Here is a 22,176-nt window from a genome sequence, read left to right as displayed (position 1 = left end):
GCAGGATGTGTATCGTGGGGAATGAAGCAGGGTCTTTCAGGCTGAAGGAAAGCCTGGACAAAGGAAAGGATACAAGCACCACCAGAGCCTGTCGGGAACCAGAGGCAACTCAATATGGCGGGAATACAAGAGCACTGTTGGTGACAGTGAGAGATGAGGCTGAGGACCCAAGGACCTATTCCTCCCCAAACTAACGGCCTCCAAATCACCTGGCACGCTTATTGGAAAACAGATTCCTGGGCTTTCCTCCACCCTACAGAACTGGAATCTCCATGAGTGAGACCTTGGGATCAGCCTTAAGCAGCACCCCAGAGAGTATACACAGGAACTGGGCAGTCTCCAGCCTGGAATTCTGAGGGAGCCCAGGGAGGGTTTCAAGCAGGGACAAAGCAGGTGCATGGTTGACCCGCCCTGACTTCTCTTAATGGGGGCTGCTGAAGGCCCTGGAGCCGTGAATAATGGCTGCCCAGCCTTCTTGTTCTCATGGCAACACGTGCCCATGGCTAAGGTGAGTGACGGTGAAACTCGGGTTTTCTGTTGGACAAACTCCTTTATGCTGTACAGTAGAGGCATGGCAGAGATGTCCCTGCCACCCCATTCCTACCCCATCTGGGCCCTTACTGCATGCCCTCGAAGGCCATCTCTCTCATCTCTCCCTTCATCCTATGTGGGGCCTGAATTCACCGGCTACACTGCTTCTCTTGGCTCAGGCTGAGTGTTCAAGGCATGTTGGGGGAGGCGGGGAGGAGGGGAGGCTGTGCTTTATCTGAGGCTTCTCGGGATGGTGGCCTTCCCTGATCATTCAGATGAAGGAAGAGGGCACAGGGTCACTATTTGCCATGTGTTTTTTCTTCTAGATTTCTCTCCAAAAGATAGTAACAAAACAGTCTGATCTACAAGGAAATAAGCAGCCCCAGCCCAGAGTGCACCAAGCTTAAGGCGAGGGGGTGGACTAGACCACCCTCCAGGGCTCCCACTTCACAGGACTCTGGAGACCAAGCTTCTCAACCTGAAGAGTCCCTGAGGCCTCAACCAGGCCCACACCAGCCCTGCCCCGCAGTCTCATGCTGTCCTTTCTGGGCATTTTCTGGTTTCATTTTTATCAGGCCTGCATACCTCCATGTTGGTGCACATGCTAATCTCTGCTTGAAATGCCTTCTCCCACCCCTCTCTTTCCCTCTATCTGCTCATTGAGACCCAGTTCTCCCTGACCTCCATCCCACCCAGCATACCCTTCCCACCTCAATCTAGCTGTTCCTGAGAGTTACCTGTGCCACCCTTTGCTAACCCGGGTGGGAGCACTTACACTTACTCTGCCCCTGCCCCTGCCTTGCTCAATTTGACCAGAATTCCAGGGCAGGATCTGTGGTGCTACATGTTGTTCCCCAGTCCCTGACACAGGAGGAGTTCGACAAATGTCTGCTGAACCAAGCAGAATACAGATGAATCAGAAATGCCCTCTGAATGTGGATGCCATGATAATCTGATAGCATCCTACAAAGCTTATTGGTATCTTTAGGAGGGGTGACTTTTATAGCCTCTGAATAGATGTGATACCCCATCCCTCTCCTTGCAAAATAACAAATTTAATGAGTAAACCAAAGGTGATTATTTGCATCCCCAAAGGTGGGGGGGGCAGGTTTCCTTTAAACATTAAACCTTCGCTGGAATTTTCAGAAATTCCTTACAGATCATTAACTTCTAGGGGAGGGTGGGAGCAGGGGTCATGGAGAAATTACCTTTTGGAGTCTGAGTTCAGAGAAGCCTCTCTGAAAATCTTGGAAGCAGGCAAAACTGGGTCCAGATTCTCTCTCTGTTAGCTGTGTGGATTTGGGTAAGCCCCTCAATCTCTCTGTGTCCCAGGTTTCCTTATCCCTAAAATGGAGACCCATTACTCTTATTTTACAGGGTTGTTGTAAAGATTTAGAAGAACCTCTATGAAGTGCCTTCGCTTATAGGAGGTTCCCAGTAATAGTAACAGCAATGTTGTTAGGTTTGACATTGCCTGTAGAAGAAAAGAAGGGGTCTCTTGTGGTGTGCAGGATTTGACCACTGGACTACAAGAATAAGGAAAAATCAAAGAATCCAGAAAGGACGGGCCAGAGCACTGGGCAGCATGTTTTTAGAATCACAACCCTTCATGTTTTTTTTCACAAATTCTTTGATTTTTTTTTAAACTCTGTCTTTCCATGTTGAACTTGTGGATACTGGTGACAGTGCTGTGCAGTGTGTTGTCTGAAGGTTTTGAACTCTAGAAGACCTGCCACTTACTGGTCCTATGTCCTTGGACACTCAACTAGACTCAGTTTCCTTATCTAAAGAAAGGGAGACCACAGTACTTAAGATTGCAATGGGATTAAAATGCTTAGCCATACATTTGGTGCAAGGTACACCATCCACAGATGGTACCATAACTATATTGTGATGGGATCAATACTAATAAACAGAGCAGTAAATGCCCAGTTTGAGGAACCACTAGCTCTAGAAACATGGAGGAAGTGGTCACAGACCCTGAAGACTACCCATAACAGAGCTATGTGACCCTGGCTCTGTTCCTTTACATAGAGGGTTTACCCTGGATAATCTCTTAGGTTCCTAAATTGGCCCCAGGCCAAGTAACTGTAAACTACTGGCAGTTCCCCAATGGTGGCTGTCAGCCCTGGGTGCCTCTGCCTGCCCAGCTGCCCCTCCCCACCTTCTGCAGGGAAATCCTCCTTACTCGAGGCCAGCCCCTCTGGGAACCTCCCCTTCCATGCTCTGCTCATGCACTTGACACTGCCATGGCCTTTCCTGTTGCTATACCTGCCATTGAGAGGTGACTCAGTTCACAGGTTCAAGTACTCCATTCCTGAGAGTGAAGCTTTTTACGAAAAGGAAAGATGGATGAAGGAACACTTTCTTTTTTGTAGAGATTTCTGGAATCTCCTGGATCCTCTCTTACTGTTTCTGTCTTCTGTGGAAAAATAGGTCCAGTAATAGTTTAGACTCGGTCACCTCCTTCCAGGAGAGAGAAAGAAGTCCATCGCAAGTTTGGATCACAGTTGTAGGCTAAGTCCTTTGCTGCTCCTTTCTCCCAGGTATGGAGAAAGTGACAAGTCTGTTCACGAGTCCCCAGGATTCTGAGAACCGATGCCCGCCCAAAGCAGCGGGCAACGCAGGTACCAGTTCTCGCCTTGGCAGACCGGACCATCGAACCCACGTCCCCAGCGGGTTACTCTAGCTCCTCTACAAGGCGGGAGACAATGACCTTGACCTCGGAGGAAAGGGCGCCCTAAGACCACGGAGATGGCCCCACCGAGAGGTCAGCCAAAAAGTTGTCTACACAAAAGCCATTCCTCGGCGTCCACCCGGCGCAGAGCCTGGTGTAGAGTTACAGGCGGCTGCGGAGTGCAGGAGCGTGTGGCTCCTCCGCTCCGGCCCGCGTCGAGCCGCGTCCCCAGCCTCGCGCTGGGGGACCCAGCGCCCCGAGAGCGCCTCCGGCTCGGGACCGCTGTTCCCTCCGAGCAGGGGTCCGGTCGGGTGCCCTGGCCCTGCGGCCCTCCGAGCGCCCGGCCCCATGGTCCCCAAACTCGGGGCGCCACCCTCGGTGTCCTCCGCCCCCTTGACGTGCGGGAGGCCCGCGCTGTGGCTCGCGGCGAGGAGCAGCGCTCCCGGGGCCTGGCCGGAGCCCGGGGCCGGGACGGCTGGGGGTGGGGAGGCCGAGGTCCCGGCTCCTCCAGCCCCTTCCGCTGCCCCTCCTCTCTGCCCTCCTGCTCCCTCTTCTCTTCCCGGCCGGGCGGGCGCCGGCCTGGCCTCCTTCCCCTCCAAGGCGAAGCCACGAACTAGCGGCTGGTGCGCTTCCTTCCCCGCCCGCGCCCGCCGCCGCCCGACCCGTCCTGGACCCAGGCCGCGGCCCGCGGGGCGGCTGCTCCGGCCCCATCCACCCGGCCCCGGGCTCCCGCGGAGCCCGGGAGAGGCCCGGCCTCGTCCTCCGGGGCCCCGGGTCGTGCGCGCCCCGAGGGGCGAGGCCTGCGGGCCGCGCTCCAGCCCGCCGCTCGGATTCGGGGCTGGAAGTCCCTCCCCGAGTTCTGCAGCGGGCCTGGGAGGGAGAGAGGGCTGAGGAGGGCCTCGCCTCTCCGAGGGATGGAGGGGATGGAGGCGGCGGCGGCCAGACCTGCCAGCGGCAGCCCTCAGTGAGTATGGAGAGGTGAGGCGCGGGAGGGGCGGGGGGCCGCCGAGTGGGGACCCGGCCGCCGCCGCCACCGAGCGCGAACCGAGGCCCTTCACGTCCATCTCCATTTAAGCTTCTCTGAGTTAGAGCAAATGCAAGGCTTGGGTCATAGAATCAGACGGCTGCGGCAGAACCGTCTTCCCGGAAGGCTGCCCAGGTGCCTCATGGCGAGGGCCCCTTCTTTAAGCCTAGTCTCCCGACAAGGAGCCTCTGGAAGGCTCTTCGAAAGTTCTTTTAATTTAACCGAAACTGCTTGTATTAGACTCTAATCCCGTTTTCTGGATTGACTCATAGAAGAGAGGAAGAGGTGGCTGGGCCGGAAAGAGAAGCATTCTAGATTAACCGGTACAGCAAATGGTTTCTGTCCTAAAGACCGTCCCCAAACTTCACTGGCTTAAAAATAATACGAGAGTTTGCATTATATGTGTCTTTTGCTGTACAAAACACACATTCCTGAGACGTTGTATATATGCTGAATTGTAATAAGCAACTATAGAGGGAATCGCTACTTCAGAGTATTTTGTGGTGAATTTTTAGTCCATGTGTGAAGGGAATAATTTCCTCCTAATTTGTAGTTTATGCGCATAGGGATTTTCATAAATGAAGTTTACTTCAAGTGGGACACATGTAGATGTATGTTGAGTAGCATTTTCCTAGAGAGCAGAGCAACTAGTAAGACTTCGTGGCATGTATGCACACAGGTAACACTTTGAATAAAATCCTGGTGCATGTTTTCTTTCCCTGTGAAGCAGTTAACATTAGCCATGCCACTGAGGAGCAGTGTAATGCCGGCAACTCACTTAACCTTTGTAGACTGAACGGTCTCATCTGCAGAATAACTGGAGGAGGTCTTGTGATCACTAAGTGTTTTTGAAGAGTCCTGGGCTTGGAATGAGAAACTTTTGCATTCCAAACTGGGCAGGCCCCTCTTAACACATGTGTGATGTGATCTGTGCCTCAGTTTCCCCCCTCTGTACAAGTGAGGGTCATGACATCATTCTGGCAGCATTCTGTCCAAATTATTTGAGAGAGTGCTGTGGAAAGCACTCCAAAGGATTCTGCCTAGCATAGGGCAGATGCCCCCATAGGAGTTCAAGGTTGATCAAGGTTTCCCTTTGAGCACAGCCTCATCAATCCCATGCTGTGGTCTGAGGCTTGCGGGTGGGTGGTTTGAAAGGCAACTCCAGCCTGTCATCTCCCTGAGCTTCCTCAACCACAAGGAAGAGCATGTTGGCTAATGGAATTACTCCTGGCCGCCTGGGGGTCCTGGTCCGTGTAAAGTCACCACATGCCCACTGAGGCTACCTTTCAGTGAAGCAGGAAGGCCAGGGATTGGGGACTCATCCTGGGTTTCCCTCTGGTCCACATTCGGCATAGGGTTAATTGCTGCTTGAAGCTTCATTATGTCCACTTGTAGAATGGGGATAGAAATACTAGAATACTACTCAGAGTTGAAAGTAAAAGTTCACTCACCCTCCCATGATTTACACTTTTCAAAGTGCTCTCACAGTGTCCAGAGGCCACCCTGCTCTGACTCCAGCTTACTTGGTGTGGATAGGACTCTAGACAACACACTGGGGGGAGGGTGTGTTGGAGCCATCCTGGTGCTGAATCTCAGGCTCTCTGTCTATTTTCTCCTCCAGAGGGTCCAACACAGGAAGCAGAACGGCCAACGCCATGCAGGAGACCTCGGCTGTGGAGAGAAATGGTCCTGAGCCACAACCAGACAATGGACCTCTCCTGAGACCCTGGCCTAACTCTCGGGAAGACAGAACACCCAGCCTGATGGCCCCCAAGCCTCCCAGCACATGGAGGGTGCGGGTCCAAGGCCCCTCTGTGCTGGAGTCCAAGGTGAGGGCTTTGAAGGAGAAGATGACAGCAAGTAAACAAGGGGCCAGCTCCGGCCCCACCTCCCATGAACAGTCATCCCCCCAAAAACCCAAATGCCGACGAGTCAAAGCTGGAGGGATTCAGGCCCCACCAGAGGGCTGTTCCCAACCAGAGGGCATGGTGGCCTCTCATGCTCAGAACCCATCCAATGAGCCCCTGGACCGCAGTGTCAATGAGGGGGAACCCTCCAGAAATGGGGGCTCCAGGCCTCCCTGGTCACCTGCCCTTGGGCTGGAGTGCTGGAATGGGCAGAGCCCGTGGTCTCCAGAAGCATCATGGATGTTGCCTGATGGTGAGAAGGGTCTGCTACCAGAGCCTGGCTCTTTGCAAGAGAGCCTCTCCCATAGAATTACTCCTGGCCACCTGGGGGGGCCTGGTCCTTGTAAAGTCACCCACATGCCCAGCCTGAAGAAAGGAAGGCCATGTGCCCTTCAAGATGGTCTGGTCGAAGTGGGAGACTTGGACAGCACTCCTCTGACCTCTGAGGAGAACTTTGTCCCCAGGGCAGCCCTGCTGCCAGGGCTCTGGAGACCTGGAGCCCTGGAGGCTCTGGGCACTGGGGGCAGTGTCTTGTCCCTGTCTGATCGAGTCGAAAGGAATCGCCTGCTGCTGCAGGAGATGCTGAAGGTCTCAGGACAGAGCCCTCCCAAGGTGGAGACTCCAGCCTGGACTCCGTCCTGGGATACAGCTGCACCAGGTGAGGCTCATTCTGCAGGTCTGGGTGGGGCAGCCGAAGGGAGTCCAGTGAGAGGGAAAAGGAAGGGGTGCTTGGTTGGGAGCAGAGAAGGAAGGAGAGCACAGTTGTCTGTCACCAAAATCATCAATGTCCTCTTGGCTTTGACATAGGTTCTTTTTTTTTTTTCTTTTTAAAAATTTTTTGGTAGTTGTAGATGGACAGGCTGCCTTTATTTTATTTGTTTATTTTTTATATGGTGCTGAGGATCAAATCCAGTGCCTCACATATGCTAGACAAGCACTCTCCCAGTGAGCCACAGCCCTTGACATAGGTTCTTTACCAGCTCACAGGCAGCCCTGCCTGGTAAAACCCCCCCTGACCCTCCAGATCAATGAGAAGCCACCCTCTGGGCTTAGGGGTAGAAGCTACTATAACTTCTTTCCTGTGTCTTTACCCCTTCCCATGGTGGCCTTTTGAACTTGCTCCAGTGACATGCCTTACCCCCTGGTGGACCACATCACCCTCTGGGGCAAGCAGAAATGTGTATCTCACAGTTCTGGAGGCTGGGAGTCCAAGATCAAAGAACCATAGACGTCAGATTCTCCCTGTGTTCCCAGGTGGTAGAAGACCTTCCCAGCAAAGAGGCTGAGCGTCCTACCCGCTGGGCCCAGCTCCTGCAGTGGAGCTGCAGGGAGGTGCTAGGGTTCTGACCCAGCAGACACCTTCTTCATAAGCTCATGTGTCACCCCCACCTGAGGGCACATGTGGTCCTCTCAGCCCACACCATGCCTACCTACAGTCATCATGACAGACTGTGCCTGCATTTCTTTGACTGAGACACAGGCATGCTGTTGGGTTTATCTGGGGGTAAATTACTGGAGAAATCTCTCTCCTTGGTGTCAGTTAGAGGCAGCTGAGAGCCCCATTTCTGCTTCTGTTCTCTCATCTCTGCTTCTATTCTGGGCCCTAGAGCGACCCTCAGGGGATGTGGACCGGGACTCGGGCATCTCTCTGCAGGACTCAGACCAGAACAGGTAAGAGTTCAGAGCCTGCATTTTCTCTCCTTCCTTCTTCACTGTTGTCCCTCCATTTCCTCTGCACCAGGACACTAGGAGACTGTGCAAAGCCAGACAGCAAACCCCATGCTGGTGGACAGTGGGCCCCTGGATCATCAGCCCTGAGACCCCATAAAAAGTGTCAGTTGCTCCCAGTTCCCCAGGCTGCTGCCTACCTGCTAGTTAGGCAAAACCACCAGGCACAGAGGTGTGCAAAGAGCTTCGCCTGCTGTGTGTCCTGGGGCCATTTCCCCTGCCCAGGCCTGTCTCTTTATCAGTGAAATGGGAGAATTGTAGTTGTTGGGTTACTTCACAGGGTTATGGTGAGACTAAAAAATGCGATAATGGCTGTGGCAGTCGTAGGGAAAGTACATGAATGCGAAGCTTTCACTCCACCTGTTCTTTTCCTAATCAAGGGCATGTGCTGGGGTCAGTCTTCACCTCCAACCTCACTATGATGTCTACAGACTTTTTTTCCTAGCCTCTCCACCAGTGTTCTGTGGATCTGGATGTGCTGGAGTGTGATGGGGAAATTGGGGACACCCGTCCTTCACAGGCAGTGTCCTGAGCCAGGCAGGGAGAGAAGAGTGTGCACAAAGTGTGGCAGGGGCCACCGAAGGCCTGAGCTGCTGCTGTGCCTGTGCAGAGGTTGGCCTCAGCCTCCATCTTTGCTGGACTCTTGGCACATGAGGCTAAGAGAGGCCGTGGGGCTGGGAACAGCTCCCTTTTCCCCAGCTGCACAGTGATGTCAGCCTCTCCAGGGTCTTGTGGTTTCTGCCGAGGGCAGAGGTCAGCATTGTTGCTGCCCCACGAGCGGCCGCTCCCTGCATGAGTTCTGTTAGTTTGACCAGCCCTTCAGAAAATGTGGGCAGGGCCTCTCTTAGTCCATTTGTCTTAGTCCAAATGTCTTAGTCCATTTGGGTCACTGTAACAAAATGCCATCAGCTGTGTGGCTTACAACAACAGAAATGTGTATCTCACAGGCAGAAGTCCAAGATCAAAGAGCCAACAGATTCTGTATCTGGTGAAGGCAGGTCTCCTGGCTCATAGATGTCACTTTCTCACTATATTTTCACATGGCAGAAGGAGGCCAGAATGCTCTCTGGGGCCCCTTTACAAGGGCACTAATTGTCTCCCAAAGGCCTCCCTCCCTAATCACATCACACTGGGGATTAGGATTCAACATACGAAGTTGGGGGGACCAGAGCAGCCCCTGGTCCTGCACTCTGCTGTAACAAAGCAGGGGCTGCCCAGTCAGGTGATTTGGCTTCTGCTTGCTGAAGGGTCTGGTGGAGAGAGGGATGTCTGGCCTCTCAGTCTTCTCCCACCTCTGAGGCTATTGTTGTCAGCCTCTTGTCTCCTCCTGACCTGACCCTGCCAGCCATGAGGAGTGTGACTGCAGGAAGGACTGTGGTCCTCGGGGATGCTCTACTCCCCCGCCCTCCTTCTGTCCCCGCCCCACCTTCCCCGTGGAGCCCTCAGAGGAGGTGACCTGGGCAGGTGCACCTGGGTCCCGCGGAGGTGGCACCCCGGCCCCTCCCACCCCCACCCGCCGCCCTTGATGGAGAAAGTCCCTGGGGAAGGTGCAAAGGTGCAGCCACTGGAGTTTCACTCAGAGGTGACTGTTGAAAAGAGAAGCCAGGGCTCCTGACTTTCACGTTGGATCACAGCTACTAAAGTCCTCTCCTTTTAAAGGAGGACCTTGACCCTGTAGGGAGGGACTTTCCCTCAGGCCTGTGAGGAGGTGGTGTTGGTTTAGACCCCTCAGGTCGGGGGCTCCCGACTATGTCTAACCTTCCAGGCCATCTGCAGCCACGGGCTGCATTTTAGAGTTTGCGTAGGGTTGTGCACATGTGTATTGCATGATTTGTGTGTGTGTGTGTGTGTGTGTGTGTGTGTGTGTGTATGATGGGTGGTGCAAGTGTGTCAGGGATCGGGGAGGAGAGGTGACTTAGTGAACTTTAGGACCCATTCCAACACTAACAAAATATCCCCTTAAAATGCCTAGCAGAGGGGCTGGGGTTGTAGCTCAGAGGCACAGCACTCGCCTAGTGTGGGTGAGGCACTGGGTTCGATCCTCAGCACCACATAAGTGTAAAATAAAGATGTTGTGTCCACTTAAAACTAAAAAATAAATATTTTTTTAAAAAAATGCCTAGCAGAGAGGGACACAGAGTTGGCATGAGAGTCACGTTCCCCCTAGGCAGATACCCAGGCTGAAGGGCCAGGAAACATGGCCAGATTCAGGGAGGGAGAAGTCCTGTCATGTCATGGCAGACCCTCTGAGAGGCTCCATATCTGGCTCCATTCTTGAGCCTTCTGGGTGGACATGAAAGTGTCCCCAAGACACCACAGGGCTCCGTCTCCCCCTTAAGTGGTTTGCTGGTATCACTTCTGTAGAGCCAGACTTCACAAGAGATCTTTGAGGTAAGGCATGCTTCCCTCAGCTCTGTACCCTGGAGGACCACCAGGTCAGGGTCCTGGACTTCGTGTCCATACTAAGTGGTGTAGGACCCCTGGCAGAGAAGTGCTCTGAGAATGGCTGATTGTCCTGGACATTCAGGGACATGCAAAAGGCAGGGCCTTTTCAGGGAGGAGTGAGAGCCTCAGCTCTTCTCAGGGTTGAGGAATAAGCAGCCCTCCTCACACCTCCTCAAGCTCCACATTCTTGCAGCTTCTTGCTCCACCCAGAGAGCCATTACGACCAGGCAACCCACCACGGACTTCATTATGTCCATACTTCCTACTGCTCTATAAGGTAATGGGACAAGAAGCTCATGAAATGAGGGTGACTACAGAGCCCAAATTAGCACTTGGGGTGTGGGCTGGCCCTGTTTGCTGGGAGGTAGTCCTAGGGAATCAGCCGCTGAGATGAGCCATCCAAAGATCCAGAATCTTCAATGCAAAGGGTCAGATGCGGAGGAGACCTCCATCCCCAACTTCAGTGTTGTCCTGTTCTACTAGGAAGCAAGAGAAGGCTCAGCCCCAGAGGACTGGACCATCCCAGGGGCCAGTCCAAAGGCCAGGCCCACAGCTGCTCTTCTCCAGCCTTATGCACAGGTGCTGTGCTAAGTTCCTGCACTTCCACTTTATCCCAATGACAGACCTTGTGCTGCTCCTGGGTCACTGACAGAGACCACGACGTTTCAGGGCCACCAACTGTCCTTCCCATCCCTCCACAGGCCATCCTGGGGCTAGGGGTCTGGGGATCTTGTGTGTCCCCCAGCCTGAATCTCCTCGGGTGTGGGCACTGAGGTATAGGAGTCTCCGTGGAATAAGCTTGTTGTCTCCTGAGTGTCACTGAGGTGTTCAGGCTTGGAGTCTTGATGGGAGGGAGAGGATGCAGGGAGACTTGGGGCCTCAGAGAGTGTAAAGGGCTCACTGGAGAGAGGTGGGAGAACAGGGAATGGGTGCTGTGCTTGGGGAGCCTCTGCCATCATCCACACCTGGCAGCCGATGGCTGTGCTGTCACTTGCATCCAAGGGCTTAGATCCAAAATGTTCTTCTCTATAAAATGGCCACAGCCATCTCCATCTGTCCCTTCCCGGAGGCTCTGAGAGACACACTGGGATTACAGAGTGCCTGAGGATCCCACATGAATCAGCAGGAATGGAATCGGTGAAACCAGAGGAGCAGCAGTCCATGCAGGGCTGGCTTCAGACCCCAGGCCACAGAGCGTCTGGCTGATGCAAGTGCCTGGGTGGCCGGGGGGGGGGGGGGGGGGGGGCTCCCCAGCAGGCAGTCTCCACTGAGAGGCATGCTGCATGCCCAGGCTGCCCTGGTTCAAGTCTGGACCGTGTGTGTGTGTGTGTGTGTGTGTGTGTGTGTGTAAGAGAGAGAGAGAGAGAGTCTGCAGGGGCTCTAATGATTGATCTGCCCAGGGGGAGGTGGGGAGGAGGCAGCTCTGGGTCGGGCTGTTTTCCTGCTAGAGTGCTGGAGGGGAAGAATTCCTAGGTGCCCACCTCCCCTCCCCACGGGAAGAGATGAGTATCTTTGGAAGAGAGGCGCAGGACCAGGTGTGTATGTGGGAAGAGGCGCCTTACTTTCACCCCCTCTGGGTGCACCACCTGCCAGGAACCTCTGTGCGTTCAGCTGTCCGGAAGTTTTCCAAACCTTGTCCTTTTGGGGTTTGATGGAGGCTTCAGCGTGTAGGCAGGCTTGATCACATCACTGGCTGACTATGATTGGCTCAGCCTTCTCTCCCTCACCCTTTCCCTCCTGGGGACATGGAGGTGGAGCTGCAAGTCCCAACCTTCTAATCCTGCCTAGGTCTCTGTTTGGAAGCCCTCTGCCTGCAAAAGTCGAGTTGATTACTCTGGAGATTCCAAGGGTTGTAGGAGCTGTGTACTGGGAACCGGAGGCAATGACCCAATGTATATTTCGTATATCATAATATCACAGAGACTCTTGTTTGAGTGGAGCACTGTGTGTGCATGTCAGTGTGATCCCAGGTGGAACTGCCCGTGTTTTGCTCTCACTGCCCACTGCCTGCATCGCTGCAGCCGTAGCTCTTACTCTCCTCCTGGAGCTCCTGGGGGCAGGAACTGTGCTGCTTACAGCACGGAGGCTCAGAAAACTGGCAGAGGCAGGCAGGAAGGAGTGAGTGAGGCCTCACTGAGGGCTGGACCTGTGTGGGCTTGCGAGGGTCTGGGTGGAAACAGGAGAGGACATTCCAGACGGGTGAGGCCTGCAGAAATGCCTGGGAGCGTCTGAGGTGGAATGTGTGGTGGATGACCCTATTAGGATGTAGGGTGGAGGCCACTTATGGAGAACCCGTGGGATTTTTATTTTAATCGGAATGTAGAGACATTTAAGGATCTTGCTCATGTCGCCCCCCCACCCCCCAGTAGCAGGGTGATCTTAGCTCCTGGAGCGTGGGCTGACCCAGTGTCCTGGGGTCTGGTGCTGTGTCAGGGAGCCTGGTGAGGGGGTTTGGAGATCATTCTGAGGCACTAGTCAGGTTCCAGATCTTCCAGGCCCTAGTATCAGGGAGTCATAATGAGTCCTGGGGTGAGCATGGGAGAAGAGACACTCCTGCCCTACCCCAGGATTCCTGGTATAACTAAGGACCCCCCAGGGCAAGGGTGTCACTAAAAGAGTGGCTGAGCCCTCCCTGTCCTGCTTACATAGCCCCCAGCCATTCCTGTGCTGCCCCATGGTCTCAGACAGGTTGGCACAAAGGAGAATCCATTACCATCCAGTCCCACCAAGATTAAAACAAAAAAGAAAAATAATTAGGCTTAACAGCTCAACAGTTTCTACTACAAAACCTGCTGCCTTGGTGTCTGGTACTCTGGAGCCTCTGCGGTCAGGGAAGCTGACCCTGGAGCCCCGTACAAGGCCAGCGCCACCTGGAATGCTCAGATGCTGGCCTGCCACGTGCTCACCACACACACACATCAAAGCCGATCTTTACCAGAAGAAGTTCATTTACCTAAGGCCGCTCATCTGGTGGGCAGCAAGGCTGAAATCCAAGAAAATGAAGCCCCTCCCCTGGCCTTCCAGAGCCCAGCAGGGGGTGTGTCTCAGATACCTGGGCCTTGTATGTCCCATACCCTGAGCCCAGGCAGTGTGGCTGCAGGGGCGCCCTGGAATTCGTTGGCCTCTTTCAGGACAGTGAGCAGGGCCGCTCTGCTCTCCCCAGAAGTGACAGTCTTAAGGAAATAGTGCAGGCCTCCACCAAGGTCTCAAAAAGATGCTAAATGAAGTGGCTCTGTCCAGCAGCCTATCTTGAGGATCCACTCTCGCTTCTGTGTTGAGAGAAGAGCTTTCCCCTCTGGGCACCGGGGTCCTTCTGCAGCTTCTGACTTCCCCTGTTCCCTGTTGCATAGACATCACCTTTCCAAGCTGCTCTGTCAAAGGCTTTCGAAGATCCAGAGCAAAACCACAATGCCCTCTCCAGCTGCAAGATGTCTGTTTCTTCCACACATGCCTTTCCTCTGCAGGTGATCTTGGTGGCAGGTGACTTTAGTTCATGTTCAGGGATTCCATTGCTTAGGGAGGGGTGAGAGCCATCTATAAACAATGGTGCTAGGGTTAAAAGTGATGGTCTTCATAGCTGAGCCCTTATTTAGCAAGTGAGCAAAGTGGGGCTTCGCCTGAAGTTGCCTGCCAGGGTGGCACAGGTAGGGGGTAATCGTCCAGAGCTTGGCACTCAGGCAGTTACCCCTGGGCCACACTCTCAATCACTACTCTAGGCTCTGTTCTGTCAGGGTCCTGCATACCTGGGAGGAAGTCACCTGTGCCACTAAGCATGACATTGTGAGTTCAAGACAAGGACCCTGGTCTTATGGAGCATGCCATCCCGAATCCATTTGCTGCACACCTGATCATCTTGCACAAAATGACAGTAGGAAAGCTCTGTCCTTGGTCATCAAAAGCTTTAAAATATACAAAAGTGGAACACACACCAAGAAAAATGTTGATCTCTGTCTGTGCATACATGAACTGGCTGCACCCTGGAATCTGGGAAGTTTGTGCTCTTTCTAGTTCCTATTATTTCCAGATTCACATGCCTGAGATGGAAGGGTTAAACCCAGACTCACTGGAACTTCTTATTTTAATCCAGGATTATGGTGGCTATAGAAAAAGGCTGCTCTGTCCCCTTGACCTCTTTGGCTGGGAGAGGAGTGGTGGTTCTCCTGCCTGCCTGGCTGCAAGGGGAGGTAAAGGCAGGGCTAAGCCTGTCCCTCCAGGAACCTGGCCTAGACCAGAAACCAGAGCTGGGGAGACATGCTGCCCTTGTCCTGGAGACACAGGAGGGCAGAGGGAGGGCTCTGGACACTGGAGGAACTCCAGTTTTCCCCCCGCAATTAGCTCTTTGTAGACTTGCTGCTCCATGAGGGCCCAAACTCTGTGGCGTGAGCACCCCAGAAGAGGATCCTCCCACCACAAACCATAGGCAACAAGGTCAAAGATCCAGACTCACAGGCTTGCAGTGAGCGCCCCCTCCCATCTCTAATCCCCTTGGTTACAGAGGGAAAACTGAGGCCCGGGGAAGAACAACTCTCAGCCACCTGTTCCCATGCCCTATGCAGAGCTAATGAGCTCAGAAGTCTCGGCTCTTATAAGACAGCAACAAAAGCTGCCTATTCTTGGGTGGGAGTTGACTTTGCCTGGACGCACTGTGACTGCCCCACTCTTCAGGATATTGCCAGGGGAACTGTGAGAGCTGGGATTGATTGTTTCCTATAGTCCATAATAGAAGGGTTTGGCTTGGCAGCTGTGTGCCCTGGGCAGAGGCCAGGGTCAGAAAATGGAGGACTGAATGTGGCTTCCTGCAGGGTTGGTGTTCCTTTGATGTGATGGTGGGAGGTGGGCAGTTAGGGACAGGCTCAGCACCCCAAACACCACACCCACTTGCTCCCTGCTTCTCAGATGAAGACCAGATCTCTCACCAGGGTGCACGGTGGCTGGGAGTTGCCTGCTCTGCTGACCTTGGCTTCAGTGTGAAGGTGGCTGCCGCTCTCTCCCTGCTCAGTGTGTTACTGCATGATGCCTCCGGGCGCCTAGAAAGCCTGCTTTTCTAATCAGTGGAGAAGCCAGCTTTGTCTGCCAGACACTGCAGCCGAGCAGCTGAGGGGGGCGGGGTGGGCGAACCCAGCTTCAAATGGAGGAGCAGCACGGAAACAGCAAAGCTGGAAAATGGCTTAAAAACCTGGGGGCCAGGCTGATCCCGGCAGCATCTGGCCAGCTGCCGAGGGGCCCTCCTGCCTGCCCACCAGACCTTGTGACAAATGCCCTCCGACAGCCGGGGAACCACAGCTGTCACCGGAAGGTTCCCAGTGTGCGGGCGGGCAGCCAGAGGCCCGCGGCTGCAGGGGCACCTCTCCGGGCTGGTAGCCTCATTATCTCTGCCGCGGAGCAGGAGCCCCAGGGAGCACAGCTGCTCTCAGCCGCGATGGAGGAGCAGCCGCCTGTTCTGGAAGCTGCGCAGGGGAGGCCTCTCCTGCCAAAGGAAGCCTCCTGGGGCAGCGGGCCTGGAGATTTACTTTCACATCGCTTCTGTGCCGCCCTCCTCCTTCCGAAGCAGTGCCTGGGCCCCGCCGGGGTTCTCAAGCACTGACAGTGCCTTTGTGCCACCATTCTCTCCCCCTACGGCCCCAAAGCAGGGTTAGATGCAAAAAAAAAAAAAAAAAAAAAAAAAAAAAAAAAAAGAGAGAGAGAAGAGAAGAAAAAGAAATTCGTGGTCTGCCTGAGCTTGCCAAGAATGGCCTGAGCAGCACCTCTCCCTGGAGGCCAGAGTCGTGCCTTTGTTCCCACACGTCTGTCATCAGGAAACTGCCTGGTTCCATCCCTCAGTCAGGACCAGGACCCTTTACCCACATGGCATATGGGGCGGGTGTGTGGGCCGCAGGCCTGTCTGAGCCTCCAGCTGCCTGAGTTCTTGCTCTGTGAACCCCTCCCTGTGAGGACAGCCGGGCATATGTGACAGAACACTGAAATTAACATCAAAGAGTGTGTCCGACTTCAGCCACAAACATCCTCCACCTCTCCGGGGACTCAAGGAGGGGAGAGGACAGGATGCAGGAAGGACGCGGGAGGCAGTGGGGCTGCTGTCCTCTGTTCTGCTCTGCTTGCTCTCAGTGGATGCTCGACCTTGAGCAATGTGCCAGCGTCCTCTCTGTGCTGGACACCCTCATCTGTCAAGCAGGGAGAACACCTGCCCTTGGCCAGCCTGCCTGGGGGAATGGGCTTTGCAGAGAAAACAGTCTTATCAGGAGGAGGCTAGGGGCTGCGGTTACTGCTGTCACCCAGCACAGGTGGTATGTCACCACCTGGGAGACAGCTTTGGAAAAGGGCAGCTGTCATTTCTGCAGCTCTGGACTGGCCCGGGCAGCAGCACATCTGGTAGGTTGTGCTGCCAGAGGACCCTTATTATTATGGAAACGGAGCCATTTGCCGACTTGGTCTGAGTCCAGCCGAACCCCTCTCAGCTCGGAGCCTGTGAGCCCTGGGCTGATGTGGTGCAGGTTTGAATCAGGTTGAAGGCAAGGAAATAGCAGGATTTGTGAAAATGTCACTACCCCAAAGGACCAGAACTGGGATGGGCGATGCCTGAGTCCCGCGTCTGCGGTGGGAGCTGGCGGAGCTGTGTGTGCTTGAGTGGGTGTGCATGTGTGCACCGAGGCCAAGAGGAGACAGGAGGTGGTGCATGTCAGGACCATCTGTCTGGGCACAGGCCCAGCCCCCAACCCCAGGTCCTTTCCTCCCTCCTCCCCCAGACAGCTCCTGCTGTCTGCCCAGGGAAGGAACAATAGAATAATCTGGAGACTCCCCTACCCTTTTCTAGATCCTCCTGGGTCTTTGCCTCCAGCCCCTGAGCAGATGTGCAAGGCTGGGCCAACTCCCCATCCCTCGTCTGGAGCTGCTCAGGGCCATTCCCTAGGCCCCAGGCCCCAGGCCCCAGGCTGGGTTCCCCCTGGGTGGGAGCTGGAGGGAGAGGCGCACATGCAGGGCTTTTTCTGGCTGAGCTGGTGCTTGACACTGTTAAACCCCTCCTAATCTGTGTTATTTTCTTCTAATCCCTCCTCGGCCTGCCCTGGCCTATGTGTCACCCTGCAGGACCTTTGGTCCCAAGCCGGAGCCCATGCTGAGCGCCAGGCATGAGGAAGCCAAACATCTGCTGCATCGTGCCCGCATGAAGGCCAGGACCCAGCCCCTCCGTGCCAACCATGACATCGTGCCCACCATTGCTCAGGGCAGCCGGTGAGTGGGGCTGGAGCCAGGCTGGCCTGGGAGGACCGTGGTGGGGAAGCCTCCTCCCTTCTGTGTGTGTGTTTTCTACATCAGGCACTTGTAGGGATCATTTGGCCAGTCAACACCCCTTTACTGAGGGCTTAGAGTGTCATGAATTGAGACACAAAGATGAATGACCATGACCTGTGCTCCTGGGGGCGTGGAGGTTAAGGTCTCCAGGGAGAAAGACTGCCAAACAGAGGCTCTGCTCTGTGGACTATGGTGTAGGGAGGAAAAATGTGCGTGCCCAGCTGGAAACCTGTAACCCCACCTAGAAAGGACAGGTGAGGTTCTGAGAAGAGGTGGCTTCTCAGGACCTGAAAGAGGTCCAGATGTTCACTGGGCAGATGAGGGAGGCAGGGGTGAACATCCTAAGGGCAGAAGCCACAAGCGGAAGCACCATGCTCAGGAGTTCAGCTAGGCTGGAGCAGGGACCCTCGGGATGCCTGGTGGGGAGGCCAGAGAGCTCACAGAGTCTATTAGTGAGGCCGCCAGGCCTAATAAACAACTTGGATTCTCCTGTAATATCCAGGAGCCACTGAAGGACTTTGAGCAGGTGGAGAGCATGGTCTTATTTGCATCTCAGTAATGCATGCTGGCTGCAGGGATGTGTTGGATCTGGTGGACGAGGGCCGACAGGAGGCTGTTGCCATGATCCTGGTGGGAGGTACAGGGGAGGAGAGTGTGCAAGCCTCACAGAAATCCCCCAAAACCAGAGTGAGCCGGCTAAATAAGGCAGCAGAGAAGAGGTAACATCAGAACCAGACTAGCCAGGTTTGAATTCTGGCTCTGCCTTATTAGCTGTGTGCCTTTGGGGAAGTCTCTGTTCCTTGGTTTCCTTAAGAAGGGGTTATGATAGTGCCTGTCTTTATGAGGGTCATCATGAGGGGTATATGAGCTAAAATACAAAATGTGCTTACAACAGAGCCTGGCATGCAGTGAGTGCCAGAAGACTGTTAGCTCTGACTGCCAATCATTTGATTACCTGGGGGTGGAAGGCATTCAGGACATGGCCCAGAGTCTGACTTGCATCCAGGCATTTGGTGAGATCCAGCCAGGTTGATGCCCAGGTGCAGGGTCAGGCTTGGGAGGACAGGTCCTAGAGCCTCTGCTGACTATGTCCACCAGGCAGTTGCATACAGGGTACTTAGAGGAGAAACTTGAGTATTTTCCCTCATTTCATGATGCTGGAGCCATGAACAGGACCTCATGTGGGATGAACAGATGGAAGAAGAGCAGGTTCTGGAACTTTCAGACACAAGTGTCTGTCCCCTGAGCAACACGCCCCACCTCCATCACGGTGCCTGTTTTGTGTATGGAGCATCTTATAGAACTGCTCATACCTCAAGGAGTTCTCCAGCACCCAGTACCAGCCCTGGCAGGGCTCCTGAACCTCCTGTGGGCCATGCCAGATCTTGCCAGGCTAAGCAGAACCACCAGGCATGTGACTTCAATAGCATGGTGGGCACGCTGGGTCTGTCTCCATTATATGTGACATCAGAGCGAGTGAGGACTCTAGTGAAACTGGGCCATGTATTCTTTCTTTTAAATATATTTTTTAAGATATTGATGAACCTTTGTTTTATTCATTTATTTATATGCAGTGCTGAGGATTTAACCCAGTGCCTCACAGATGCCAGGCAAGTGTTCTACCACTGAGCTACCATCCCAGCCCTGGACCATGTATTCTTTGACAGGGTGCTGAACCTGCTTAGTAGAGGCTAAGGACCAGCTGGGTGCTGTGGCATACGCCTGTAATTCCAGCAACTTGGGAGGCTGAGGCAGGAGGATCCCAAGTTCAAGGCCTCAGCAACTTAGCAAGATACTGTTTCAAAAATAAAATAAAAAGGTTGGAGATGTAGCTGTGGTAAAATGCTTCTGGGTTCAATCCCCACTACCACCACTAAAAAAGAAAAACAAGAATAAGGACCTTCAAGGAATATTGGTCACTGGGAGCAGATCCTCTGTGTTTAGTGTCATTGTGTCACTGTGGCTCCTAGGAGAAGGGCTCAGGAGGCCCTAAATCCTGATAAGATGTGCCCAACAGGTTACCCTTTTGTTTCCACATTTTATGCCTTTTCCTCTGGCCAGGGGGTACTTAGCATGGCTTCCTTGAGGCATCCTGTTCTTCACATATGTGTAGGGAGAAGCCTGTGACTTCCAAGGACCTCTCCTGTCCTGCTTTCCCCAGGTATTATACTGGATGGGAAAGCCACAGAATAGACTATCTGTAAAGCTGACTTCCTGCGCACATATCCTCCTGGGCACTCCCTCTTCTCCAGATGACTCCAGCCCCTCACGATGACCCCAGTCCTAACCTAAAGTAGGCTCCCTTTTCCCCAGCCCTGGAAATGCTATGGAAATGCAAGGTGACCCACTTTAGCAGCTGCTGCGTCCAGAAAAGAATGATTGTGACTTGGCAGCACTGGGGAATCCTCCCAGGGTATAGCTGCAAACTCCGAGCCAGATGGCTTGCCACGGCTGCTGCTAAAGGTTACGCTCTGTCAGAGGGCCCTGGAGGGCCAGCAGACTCAACACTGGATGCTGCACAGACCCCAGGCCTCAGCTAGAGGTAGCAGGCCCTGGCCCCGGCCCCAGCGCATCGCTGTTTCCCTGAGCAGCTTGGCGAGAATTGCTGGAAGAGGAGGGGTGCCCAGAGCAGTCTCCAGGAGGCTTTTATCCTGGGTCTGGCTGGAGGCACAGGGCGAGCATGAGCACACAGGCTTTTCTGGAAGGTGAAGACGGGGAAGCAGCTACATTTTTTAGAAGTAAATTGACATAGAAATTAAGCAGCCCCTGGAAGCAAAAACTCTTGCCATTCTTGGAAGAGGCACCTAGATTGGTGTTCTTAATCCCAAAAGGCAGCACATGTCAGCAGAAGGCACACTGGATAGTGACACTGTGCTGTCCTGTAAATGGTGGCTACATAAGACTCTGTAGGGCTTGACACAACACATGGCTCGTGTGGCGAGGACAGCATCATTATAGCAATTGCCCCAGAGGGTCTCCCCACGGAGGCCACACAACTCCAGGGCTACAGCAGAGGCCTGTTCTGGAGGGATGGCTGCTGGGGTCTCTGCCAGCCTCGACCTGGGATGGCAGCTGCCGTGGGATTTGCTTGCTGCGTGCCTTCTGCTGTCTGTACTTAAAGGCCTCTCCCCACGTTTTCACACTACTGCTGCCACTGCGTTGGGGTGGGGGACTCTGGGTTTGAAAAACACCCTATATGACTCAACTCGCCTCACTCCTCCTTTTAAAACAAAAATGTTTCTCCCTGTAGAGTGAGTCCTAGGACAGTTCCGTTCGCCATCTTGTGTGTAGAAGTTAAGGGCCCTGATGGGGGGCTCCCTTGTTGGGTTAGGACTGTGCTGCCTGGAAAGCCGGGGTCTTATTTCGTTTTTGCCAGAGTTTACAGTCCACATTCCTTCAGCAGAGCAGGGCCTTGGCCCTGGGGTCTGTACAGGGGTGGTTTCCCAAGCCACGCCCAGGATCCCCCGTGGGCCTGGCCTGTGTTAGGTGGACTGGCTGGGGAGGGTGTCCACCTGTGTCCTGGGGGTAGGGGGGCTCTTCTCTCTAGAGGCTGAGGTTGCTGTTTCTCAGCGGTCACTCTCAGCCTCAGCATCTTCTCAGTCTCTGGGGGAAGATGAGGGGTGCAGGTGTTCGGGGGAGGGAGACACCAGTATGGGGTGTCTCTAATCAGGGTTCTCCAGAGAAACAAAACCAACAGGACAAAGCATACGGAGAGGGTTATTTTAAGGAATTGTCCTCCCTGTGTGGGAGCCTGCAAAACCTGCAGGGGATGCCAGCAGGCTGGAGACAGGGCCATGCTGCGTCTGTGTCCAGAGGCAGCCGGCAGAATCCTCCTTGCTCAGGGGAGGTTGGTCTTTGTTCTCTCAAGGCCTTTTGCTGGTTGGGTGAGGCCCACCCACACTATGGAGGGTCACTGCTGTATTCAAAGTCCTTTGATTTAAATGTTAGTCTTCTCAGAAACACGGAGGATAGTGTTTGGCCAGGTGTCTGGGCACTGTGGCCCAGCCAACTGACACACTGAATTAACCATCACACATGGTTCGTATGCAGAGAGAAATGTAGAAAGGTAGGAGCCCAACGCCAGCTAAGAAGGACGACTCCAGGGTCGATGGCAGGGGGATTGTGGGGGTGAAGGGGCAGGAGCCCGGAGGCCCTGCCAGTGGGAGGGGTCCATTGAACTGGAGAAGAAGGCGGGAGGAAGAGGAGGACCATATTTTCACCTCAAAGACCATGAGCTGGAACCTGTGTCCTACTGTGGGGTGTGAAGAGAGCTGGGCTCCCGAGGGCCACAGACAGGAGGCAGGTGGAGAGGCCAGAAGGGGCCACCCAGGTGTGAGAAGTGGCTCCCACACACTCAGCAGTGGATTGGCGGGAGGCTGGGAAGGGGAGGGAGAGTGTGGCCCTCACAGGGGCCTCTGATAGGAGGAAAGCCAGGGGTCTGGGCTCGCTTGCACAGTGGCCTGAAACTCTGGCTCCTGGGGCCTGGGGTGAGACAGGGAGGGCCGAGCCCAGCCACAGTGCCTCCCAAGCCAAAGCTGATGGCTGTGACGACTCTCCCCAGCACTTAAAACACCCTT

The 22,176-nt window shown here is 54.4% G+C and overlaps 1 protein-coding gene across 1 annotated transcript in view; it reads left to right on the top strand.

Moving 5' to 3' along the window:
• The first annotated feature begins 4,112 nt into the window (after positions 1 to 4,112).
• Kiaa1614 (KIAA1614 ortholog) overlaps positions 4,113 to 22,176 on the top strand; it is a 35,253-nt gene continuing 17,189 nt past the window's right edge. The window contains exons 1-4 of the mRNA XM_077802762.1: positions 4,113 to 4,172; positions 5,854 to 6,797; positions 7,747 to 7,810; positions 17,396 to 17,539. Coding sequence (XP_077658888.1) covers positions 4,123 to 4,172; positions 5,854 to 6,797; positions 7,747 to 7,810; positions 17,396 to 17,539 — 1,202 coding nt within the window. The 5' untranslated portion in view covers positions 4,113 to 4,122. The remainder of the gene's footprint in view (positions 4,173 to 5,853; positions 6,798 to 7,746; positions 7,811 to 17,395; positions 17,540 to 22,176) is intronic.

The sequence above is a fragment of the Urocitellus parryii genome, chromosome 9, assembly GCF_045843805.1.
Source record: "Urocitellus parryii isolate mUroPar1 chromosome 9, mUroPar1.hap1, whole genome shotgun sequence".
Taxonomy (NCBI): Eukaryota; Metazoa; Chordata; class Mammalia; order Rodentia; family Sciuridae; genus Urocitellus; species Urocitellus parryii.
This window is presented reverse-complemented; position numbering and strand designations above follow the sequence as displayed.